Source organism: Plasmodium cynomolgi, chromosome 13 (assembly GCF_000321355.1).
Source record: "Plasmodium cynomolgi strain B DNA, chromosome 13, whole genome shotgun sequence".
NCBI lineage: Eukaryota > Apicomplexa > Aconoidasida > Haemosporida > Plasmodiidae > Plasmodium > Plasmodium cynomolgi.
The window spans coordinates 927,250-937,518 of NC_020406.1; the positions used below are offsets into that span (position 1 = coordinate 927,250).

At 49.1% G+C, this 10,269-nt stretch overlaps 4 protein-coding genes across 4 annotated transcripts; 3 read left to right on the plus strand and 1 right to left on the minus strand.

Annotated features, from left to right (window-relative positions):
- Positions 1 to 150: 150 nt before the first annotated feature.
- Positions 151 to 1,457, plus strand: PCYB_132970 (hypothetical protein; the record flags this gene model as incomplete). Its single annotated transcript, XM_004224322.1, has 2 exons — positions 151 to 872; positions 1,310 to 1,457. 2 exons carry the CDS (start codon positions 151 to 153, stop codon positions 1,455 to 1,457), a joined length of 870 nt encoding a protein of 289 aa, XP_004224370.1.
- A 1,099-nt stretch (positions 1,458 to 2,556) lies between these two features.
- PCYB_132980 (hypothetical protein) lies at positions 2,557 to 5,935 on the plus strand (the record flags this gene model as incomplete). Its single annotated transcript, XM_004224323.1, has 3 exons — positions 2,557 to 4,235; positions 4,424 to 4,806; positions 4,887 to 5,935. The coding sequence occupies 3 exons, from the start codon at positions 2,557 to 2,559 to the stop codon at positions 5,933 to 5,935; spliced, it is 3,111 nt and encodes a 1,036-aa protein (XP_004224371.1).
- A 335-nt stretch (positions 5,936 to 6,270) lies between these two features.
- PCYB_132990 (transcription initiation TFIID-like) lies at positions 6,271 to 7,600 on the minus strand (the record flags this gene model as incomplete). Its single annotated transcript, XM_004224324.1, has 3 exons — positions 6,271 to 6,465; positions 6,679 to 6,768; positions 6,947 to 7,600. 3 exons carry the CDS (start codon positions 7,598 to 7,600, stop codon positions 6,271 to 6,273), a joined length of 939 nt encoding a protein of 312 aa, XP_004224372.1.
- Positions 7,601 to 9,173: 1,573 nt separating this feature from the next.
- Positions 9,174 to 10,250, plus strand: PCYB_133000 (heme/steroid binding domain containing protein; the record flags this gene model as incomplete). The annotated part of the gene is made up of 1 exon (XM_004224325.1): positions 9,174 to 10,250. The coding sequence occupies one exon, from the start codon at positions 9,174 to 9,176 to the stop codon at positions 10,248 to 10,250; it is 1,077 nt and encodes a 358-aa protein (XP_004224373.1).
- Between the last annotated feature and the right edge of the window lie 19 nt (positions 10,251 to 10,269).

Here is a 10,269-nt window from a genome sequence, read left to right on the forward strand (position 1 = left end):
GTCAACTTTACGAGATCGGGATTGCTGTCCACGTTGCTGCACTTTTTACAGCTGATTTAGTTTTGCCCACATTGGAGAATCTACCTGCGCGCATAGAATACACCCCTTTGTTGCATACCTCTACATGCGAACGCACACCGCGCTAGCAATATGAAGCAACCGCCCAGCAAAGAAATTCTTTCCTTGCCCCAGAGGGGGAGGCGACGAGTTGGCAGGGACAGCGCTAGTAGTGACGGGGTGGAGTCGGAGGATAACGGTGAGCAGAGTGGGTACGACAGCGCGAAAGAAATTGCTGACAGCGCGGAAGAAACTGATGACAGCGCGGAAGAAATTGATGACAGCGCGAAAGAAATTGATGACGGCGGCAAAAGCGGGAGCAGCGTGCATGTCGACGGCAGCGACGAGGCGAGCGCGCAGAACGTGGCCCTGCCCTATGCAAAGAAAAAAATAAAGGACGACCGAATCGAAAAGACGTACCAGTACGAATACCTGGACCATCCAGCCGATGTCATTTTACACAGTTACGGAAAGACCCTAAGGGAATGCTTCGAGTCTGCATGCATATCCATGTTTAACTACATGTGTAACTTGAATAAAGTGGAACCAAAACTCTTAAGGCACATAACAGCTAGAGGGGGAACCCTGGAAGACTTACTCTACAACTTTTTAACCGAATGCCATTTCTTGTATGGCAGTGAATACATCATTTGTAAAGCTGTAGACATTTTAGTTTTCGATCAGAAGTCCTTTTTCATCGAGGCCTATGCATATGGCGATGTTTTTTCGCCTGACTTGCACGAATGTGGCACGGAGATAAAGGCTATTACAAAACATGAACTGCGAATTTGCTTGAAGGAGGACCTTTGGGAGGCGTTTGTCCTGGTCGACATATGAGCAGCGGTAGTGGAGAGGGGGGGGAGTGTGTGTGTGTGTGTGTGCTTATTATGGGGAGGTCACTCAGGGAGGAGGCACTCCCCATTTGGGATATCACCCCATGGGTTGTTTTTTTGTTCCCCATTTTGGCTATCACAGTCACAGTTACTATTGCTGTTGCTATTGCTATTGCTATTGCTATTACTATTTTACTTTTTTTTTTTGGTCCCTCCCGCCGCCACTTGGCAATTCCTCGAGAGAGGAAAGTCCCCTTTTCCCAATTCAAGTATGCAATGAGAAGGATGGAAGTTCTTTTTAAATGACATCTCTCCTTGGCTCCTGCACACACAGTTATGTATGCACACGTGTGTGCTCTCCCCCCTCCCCGCTGCGGTTGTAGTGAAAGTTTCTCCCTTCCCCGTTTTCCCCCTCGCAGTGTGAAGGGTACCCCCCGTGAGAGCTGTCGAACAGTGGTCCACCTCATTTTATTTGGCGCCATCAATCCGACTGCATACCTTGTAGCCTTTTTTGGAAACCATGAGTTTTTAAACATTTCAAGAAGGATAATCCGCAACACGGAATGAAGAGATAAACTACAGGAGGGATGTGTCGATAGAGAGATACCTTAGCACCAAGTTGAACTCTCTTTGTTTTCCCCTTCCTTGTGTTTATTATTTAATTTTTTTTTTTTTTTTTTTTTTTTTTAATTTTATGTATCATTTGAGCAATGGAAGCCCCACTGGGGAAGTTTTTCCCCCCTATTTTCCTCTTCATGGTTTTGAAGTGGGGTAACCACATGAGGTGACCTCACAAGATGTTCCACGCGAAACTGATGTAGCGATCGATCCGCACCCATGTATACAACACATTTGCTGTTTCTGCCGTAGCGACGAGGATTACGTACCTACAGCTATTATATGTGTGCTCAACTTTTTTTTTTTTTTTTTTTTGTCATTTTCGCGAAAAAAAGGATACTCAAGGAGTGTAGTGCAACTTTTTGTTTCACCGCATCGTGTTTTTGACAAGCTGGTTTGTATTTCCCTAGTGAGATTCTTTAAGTGGCATACGGAGTAACTTGGCAATTGTTCTTTCTTTTTTACACGCAGAAGGGGACTCTTTGTCACTGCGGAGCTTGCGAAGTGTTCATGTGTGGGGCGTGAGCCTTTGTCCTCGTTGGCACAGTTGGCTAGCTATCAGAAGGGTGAAAAAAAAAAAAAAAAAAAATACACTAGCGCAGCAACGCAGCAACGCAGCAACGTAGCAACACATTAGCATATTAACGGATCAACGCACACCCTGCTGTGTGCTTGCGCAGGTGTGCAAATTAGCGAATCAGCGGCGCCGAACGTCACCACTGGTGCGTCCCCCCAGGGGAGTTCACTAAGGGGGGCGCTCAGTTAGCCACGCAGGAGCACTCCACGTAAGAACCTGCCATGGCGCCGAGGAAGGGGAAGAGCGTGAAGGCGAGTTGCCACCTGCGTGGCGCGAATGGCTCGGGGGACGCAATCAACAAGAGAAGCGAAAAAAACACAAGGGGTAAACGAAGCGAAAGGAACACGAGGGGTAAACGAAGCGAAAAGAACACGAGGGGTAAACGAAGCGAAAAAAACACGAGGGGAAAGCGAAGGGCCAGCAAAGGACAGCAAAAACTACCAGACTTCTCCTGCCTGAAAAAACTAATATATGAACAAAAAAAAAGACAATATATCAAATTTATTCTCCTTTAACGACCCAATCATAAAGGAAAAAATAGCAAAGTTCAATCAGATAATCGAAAGGAAGAAGGAGTTTTTGTGTGAAACAAGTGAGAGTAAAAGGGGTGGGCAGGATGAAATGTCTCCGAATGTATGTGAGACGTCTACATTTGGGTATACCTTCATCGACAAGGTGGTGAACTTCTCCCACAAGGAGGACATAGAGGACTTGATACAGCACGACGAAGATGACGAGGATGATCCCTCTCACTGTGATTACCCTTATCAGCACCATCGTGGTCGCCTAGAGAACAGAGCAGATAGCCAAACGACGGAGATCTACCTCAGGGAGAATAGAAGCGAGCATGAAGGGGACCTCCCGCCCTGTGCAGAGAACCCACATGAGCAGCGGGGAGGCAGCAGTAAGGACCGCACGGGTCACTATGACCATGTGGACCGCGCAAAGCACCCGCAATGGGAAGAAAAAAAAAGTGGAGGCAAGAAGCATAATCCGCCCCAAAGCTTGAACCCCGAGAAAAATAGCAAAAGGAGGACAGAAAAAGGGAAAGAAGAAATTCTATTTAACAATAAAGTAATAATTGATAGCCGAAAAAAAGACCTAATCCTGGACCAACTGAAACTGAAGTTTGACGAATTCAAAATAGATACCTTGACCATCCCGCAGAAGCCACTTACCATCATCGACGAGAATGGTGTCGAGAAAAAGAAGCTGTTCATTTTTAACATTAACAACAGCGGCGACAGGAGGAAGAACGAGAAGAAAAGGATCCAAATTGTGTACGACAGGGTGGGGGGATCACAAACGGGAGAGTCTCCAGCGGGACAGTGTCTAACGGGGAAAGCTCCTGTGGAGGGCACCAAGGACGCGGGTGTCACCAACGGGGTGGACGTCACCAACGACGCTGACCTCAACAACGCCGCAAATGTCAACAACGCCGCAAACGTCAGCAACGCCGCAAACGTCAGCAACGCCGCAAACGTCAGCAACGCCGCAAACGCCACCAACGCCGCAAACGTCAACAACGCCGCAAACGCCACCAACGCCGCAAACGCCGCAAACGCCACCAACGCCGCAAACGCCGCAAACGCCGCAAACGCAGCCAACGCCGCAAACGTCAACAACGACGAAGACGTCACCGAGCTGGTGAACAGAATAAAGGAGCAAAAGGAGTCGTACCTCTACTTCGTCGTTAAGAACAACCAACTCATGCTAAAGAGCAACAATGACTACTTCAGCATCATGATGCATTACCTATGTGAAGGCACCTCTGCAATAAATCTACAAATGATCTACTACCTTATAATGAAACCATCACACATGGATATGCTTCTCTACCTCATCCTAACTTATCACAAATTCTCCTTCATCGATTTAGTGGACCAATTCGAAAACGTATCTATTTGTAATATCGTGGAGAGTTCCTTCGAGGAAATGACCTTATACGATTATTACTACTTTTTTTTTCATATTTTGGAGGTTTCGCATGAGCAGTTTTATATGTCTTTGGAGGTACTGGAGAGTATGAAGCTTCTTCTGAATAAATATAACTACTTCCTGGGGAGGATGCATAAGAATTCGATTTTTTCCAACGCCAAGTTTGTGCTTGGTATGGGAGACATAAGGGACGTCCACCGGGTGTTCCTCCCGTGGAGGGAGAGGGGAGAAGCGAGTGGAGAAGCGACGGGAGAAGCGAGTGGAGAAGCGGGTGGAGAAGCGGGTGGAGAAGCGGGTGGAGAACCGACGGGAGAAGCGGGTGGAGAACCGACGGGAGAAGCGAATGTAGACGCGAGTGGAGAAGCGAAGGGGGCCCCCCCCCCTCGCAAACCCTGCGCAGGAAAAACGGAACGCTACAGTACATCCTTAACACCAAATTGGAGTTCATACGTTATCAGCAAATGAATTTTTTACAAGAGACCCACTGGGATGAAATCGAAAACTACCACCACCTGAATCGTTTGGACAAACTGGTTTACTTTACGAAGGACCTCTACTATGAATTTACAAAGAAAAATATCTACAGAAAGATGGGAGAAATCACATGTGAGCAGAAGCACTTGGACAAGGTGCAAATGATCGAGTCGTGTAAGAAGAAGCTACCTCCCTACAAGAAGGGGGTTAAATTTATGAATTTTTTGGGGGTGCACTCTCACTCCTTCGTGTGGCAGGTGTATTGCACGGACATGGAACTATTTTGTGTACTCAAGTTTAAGCAAATCCGTCAGGGGGGGGGGATCAGTTAGGGGGCACGCAGGGGGGAGACCATTCCCGGCATGTGCAGCCTACGGACCCCCTTTCAGACGCGCGCGAGAACAACCCACGTAGGGAGAGGGAGGCACCCCACCTAGGGCACATCGAAGCGGAGATAAACGCCGCGCTGCGCAACTTCCAAGCAGAGGTCAAGGAGAAGCAAATAGAATGCTTATACGTCCCCATCTCAGTGGAGGTCACAGATAGACTGATCGAAAAAACGATGTATATCAATGGGACCCCATTGAACGAATTTATTTACAGCGAGTTCCTTTCCGGTATCGATTTGAAGCTCCGAGTCTTTAAGCTCAAATGCATTATGCTAAAAATTATGAAAGTCGTCATGAGTTTTTTAAACCTCCCTACGCTGATCATACTTAAGTGTTCGCGCATCTTCGTTAAGGAGGACAGCTTGATGGTGAATGGTGGCATTCCGCTGGGGTTGCTGTCCGCCGAGTCTGTGCGCTTCCTCCTGGACGGCGTCGACGAGACGATCGCTACGCGCACGTACAGCAAAACGCTTTGGCATTACCTCCCGCCGGAGATTAGCGGTGAAGGAAGCGGCGGAGGAAGCGGCGGAAGAAGTGGCGGAAAACGCGGCTGCACAAATGGCGTACCAAACGGTGGAGGAAGCCCCCCGCCCAACTGCTTCCTCCTGGAAGACAGGACGCAGCTAGAGAAAGCCTACTCCTACATGATCGGAAAGGTATTCGAAGAAGCCCTCATAGATACTTTCACAGGCGACAAATTCGACTACCTCAATTTCGACGAAGATGTGAAAGCCTTTCTTGAGTCCTGCTTGTCCGAAAATATGGAGCAGCGACAACCACTTAGTCAACTCCCACACCACAGCTGCTTCTCAGATTGCTTCGATCTGTACATTAATATTTACGACGACAATATTAACGCTTACCATAATGACAGGGAGAAAGCCATTCGACTAAGAGATCTGAAATACATTAACAGTTTTGATTACAGAATTTTTTCTATTCCTTCTGAATCTGATTCTGAGTCTTCCTCTCGGGCTCCTTCCTCCTGCACCTCCGACTCGCGCCACTTTAATACCTCCAGTGGGTACTCCTCCAGCTCGCGTCTCTAACGAGGGGCCTCTCACCTGCGTTGATAAGGCAGGGGGGGGGGAAAGGGACACCCAGCCGCGTCCACCCAGCCGCGTCCACCAAGCCGCGTCCACCAAGCCGCGTCCACCAAGCCGATTCCACCAAGCCGATTCCACCAAGCCGCGTCCACCCAGCCGCGTCCACCAAGCCGATTCCACCAAGCCGATTCCACCAAGCCGCGTCCACTTAGCAGCTTCCACCAAGCCGATTCCATCAAGCCGATTCCACCAAAGCGCTTCCACTCAGCCGCTCCCACCCAACCAACCGAGTAGACTCTGCACACAGTGCAGACCCCATTGTCCACCTTTCCATCCTGTCAGTGCTGCGATTTACTTTTAATCAGGTAGGGATACAGAATGTCGATGCACCTCTGGAGATTCTGGTAGCTCTTTCCCCCCGTGAGGGTTATGTTTCCGGTGGAAAATATGCTTGCCGAGACGACGTCCACCTTGCTGCGGCTCCTTTCCGCAGTGCTCCGGGCGGTGCTCCAGGCGAAGTTCCCTTCGGCTTGCTGCGCGAGGTGGTAAAGCGGGTTAGCGGGTTAGCGGGTTAGCGGTTAAGCGGGTTAGCGGTGAAGCGGGTTAGCGAAGAAGCGGGTTAGCGAAGAAGCGGGTTAGCGGATTAGCGGTTTAGGGAAGAAGCGGTTTAGCGATGGGCGGTTCATCGCTTTGGCGACCACGCGGAGAAACCGTGTCGGCGGAGGAGCCGCACGCGAATGGCCTACCTCGCTCGCCTCGGAGGTGTCCCTCTCGCTCTCACTCGTGAGGGCGATTTTCACCTTGCACGCCGGAAACACATTGGGGTCATAGTCGACCTGAAGGAAAAGCAGAGGGAGAAGCGTGAGTGTGGAGCGAAAAAACGGATACGGAAGCGCAAGTAGGATCATGGGAACACTCCCAAGGAGGACTCCTCTCCACGAAGGGCTCCTCTCCCACGAGGGACTCCTCTCCACGAAGGACTCCTCCCCCACGAAGGCCCCCTCCCCCACTCACACTTTTGTAGTACTGCGCGAAGAGGGGCAGCACGATGGAAAAGCCCACGTTGTAGACAGCCAATATGTTTGTGATCGTGACGTTTTTTATGCTGATATTTTTAAAGTTCAGCTGCTTCAACTTCCTCTCAATTTTTTTCATGGCTATTTTACAAGCCTCTATCGAATTATTTCCTGTGCAAATAATTTTCCCATTTGCAAAAATAGACACGTTAATGATAATTTTTTCATTCGAGTCGTTCTTCTCATCAGGAGTAGTATCCCCCTGGGTAATGGTGACATCTCCTTCCTTGGGAGCTTCAACAATCTGAGATGTTGTATCCACCCCCGGTGAAGGTGTAACTACATTAGTCGTTCCATCACTGGAAAGAACAACTCCTTCGCTCCTTTTCTGTCTCTCCCCTTTTTTATTTACAAATCTGACATATTTTTTTATACTACGAGTACTCACTGGAACATCAATTCTCATGCATTTAAATTCTCGAGGGTTGTAAATGCAGTTAGCGAAATGCCTGTAGAGGTTGTCTAGGTTGAGTGAGGAGCACAGGGTTGCATTCATCGATATGTTATGAACGCTCATGTTGTTTTCGCTTTGGGCGTAGATGTTTTGTGCTTGTTCGCTGTTCAGCTTGGCCCTCTTCAACGGTTGCGCCATGGTCGCTCAGTGGGCTCTACTACGTGGGAGGACTGACTAGCGGAGCAAGCGCGAGCAAAGGGAGCATGCCTTGTGTGCGGTTCACGCGGTTCGAGCGGTCCACACGGTCCACACGCTCACACGCTCACGCGCTCACACTTGTGAAGAAAAGGAGGTGCGCTTCTCTACGGCTCCCTACACGTTATCGTAGCGATGAAGCGGAAAGGCGTTACAACAGAATAGCCTCGCGAGAAATACGCTCGCTTTGCACGTCTATGCTAGAAGGAGATGCTTCCCTTATCTGGGACATACCACCCATGCAGCGCATTAAAAAGCAGCGTAGCACAAACACGCTTCTTCGTTCCTTTTCGAGTAAGCGGGAACATATGCAAAAAACCCTTCGCGTGGCTCCCCCCGAGAGGGTGTTCCCTTCATATGATGCATCAACGCGGAGGAATAAACACAGTTGAACACCTCTCTCTTCAGCTTGACACTCAACCTGGCAAGTTCGCCCATTCATATTCACACTTCGTAGAATTTCAAAACACGCTACGCACCGTAAACTGGGGGGGAAATCTCCCACACTCGCTTTTTATAAGCTTGTATGTAGCTCGCCACGAAAAAGGAGCCTGCCTCCGCCTCCCGTATTGTGCCAATCAGTTGTCATACATACATGCATTTATTCATTTTTTCTTTTTCTCTCTTTCTTTTTTCTTTTTTTTTTTTTTTTTTTTTTTTTTTTCTCAATTTTTGCACTAACCCGTTATGTTACGAAAAGCAAACAAACGGAGGACGTCGCGTGAACGATCGTAACTTTCGCGTTTTACGAAACATTGAATGAAAACAGAGCTCCCCATGTCAGGTTGGCATTTCCTTGAAACCGTGTTTCCTTTCAGCTGTTCCCCAGCGTAGTGAATGCAACGGGTGATAGTATTGAGGGTAAATGCGCGTGCTACATGCGACTGTGCGGCGAGGCACAGTTGAGGGGCTAGCAGTAGGGGAGGTTCTCCAGGTGAGCCGCTCATCAGGTGGACCGCTCACCAGGTGGACCGCTCATCCGGTGGAACTCCCCCACGCGAGCAACGTTAAGGGAGAAATGACCCCGCAGGGAGAAACGAGAAAACGTAAGGCATTCACAGCTGCTCCAAATTGGCTATCGACCCTTTAGCGTGACTTCTCCACGGTCAGTCCAAGTCACCATGGGAGGTGTCCCTGTTAAAAGCAAGTATGACGCGTGAAAAAGGAAAAAAAAAAAAAAACATAGAACCAGCATAACTGCGTCGTAGTTATACCAAACTGCAGAACCATGTGGACGCGCGCACATCTACACGCACGAGTAACAAAGCAGAAAAGGGGATGTCCCTGTTTTCCTCACAGAAGGGAAAAAACACGTGGGGGGGATTCGCCTGATCGGTTGTTGTAGTCAAGAAGGGGTCTCTGCAGATTTGCGGAAACACCCACACGCAGACACCGGTGGGCGGCTTTGCTGTGGCGTTACTGGAGGGAGAGCGGTAGGGTAGGAGGTCCAGCCGATTCGCCAAGTGGCCCAGGCCAAGCGAAGGCCGAGAGTTGCCAAACCAACCCGCGCGCAAAAATGGAGGACGCTGAACAGGAAGAAGCAGACAGCGAAAACGTCCGCGGGGCAGGCTCTCCAGTGAGACTACACGGAATGGGAGATATGGAGCGGAAGCAAGAAAGGAAGGTGAGACAGTTGGTCGACCCGGAAGAAAGTGAACAGGTGGAGAAGCCCCAACAGGAAGGGTTTCCCCCCTCAAGTGAACCTCCACTAGTAGGTCAAACACCCTCGAATGGATCAACTGGGGATCGATCAGATGATCCACACAAAGGAAACGAAAATGGTGACAAAAACTGCAATGCTTGCAACTTTTGCGAAGATGTGTGTTTCTCCATCCTGTGCGCAAGGTGCAAAATAAAGAGGAAGAATCTGTACGCTAAGTACAAGAAATATAAAAAGCACAACTTGAGAATTTGTCAAAAAGAAATTAAACTCGTGCTGAAGTTGAATATGAAGGCGAGGGCAGAGATACTGTCGGGGAGTCTCCCGGATGGGGAGAGCAGAGGGCGGCGCGAAGTGGGAGAAGCGGGAAAGGCGATAGATGGGGGGGAAGCGGTAGACGCGACAGACGCGGTGGACCCCCCGAACGCGAGGAACCCCCCTAACGCGGCACACCCCGCGCAGGCAGAACAGAGCAACCCCAACGGCGAGCGCGACGAAAAGGAAACGCCCCAAAGGAGAGACCAGTACGACACGCTAAAGGACGCCATCAGGAGGAGCAAAAGTCTCACCTACTCGGAATGCGAAAGGGAAGAAAAAAAAATGAAATACTATAATTACACCAAGTATAAACAGTGTTTTACCAAATGTGAAGTCAGAAGACACTGCGATGTGAATGACTGCTGGGTGGTGGCCAATGGGTACGTATACGACGTGACAACGATTCTCGGCCATCACCCAGGTGGGATTAATTGCATTTTAAAAAAAGGAGGTGATGATGTCTCTGTGGATTATTCTTTCCATTCCAAGTACGCACAGAAGAATTTTTGGGAACCTCTAAAAATTGGAAAAATTATAACCTGCTCGAAGGAAGTTAACGACTTGCAGATGGGAAGTCTCTCTTCCAAAATGAAAAACAAATGCATGATGATGTGACCCTTTTTTTTTTTTTTTT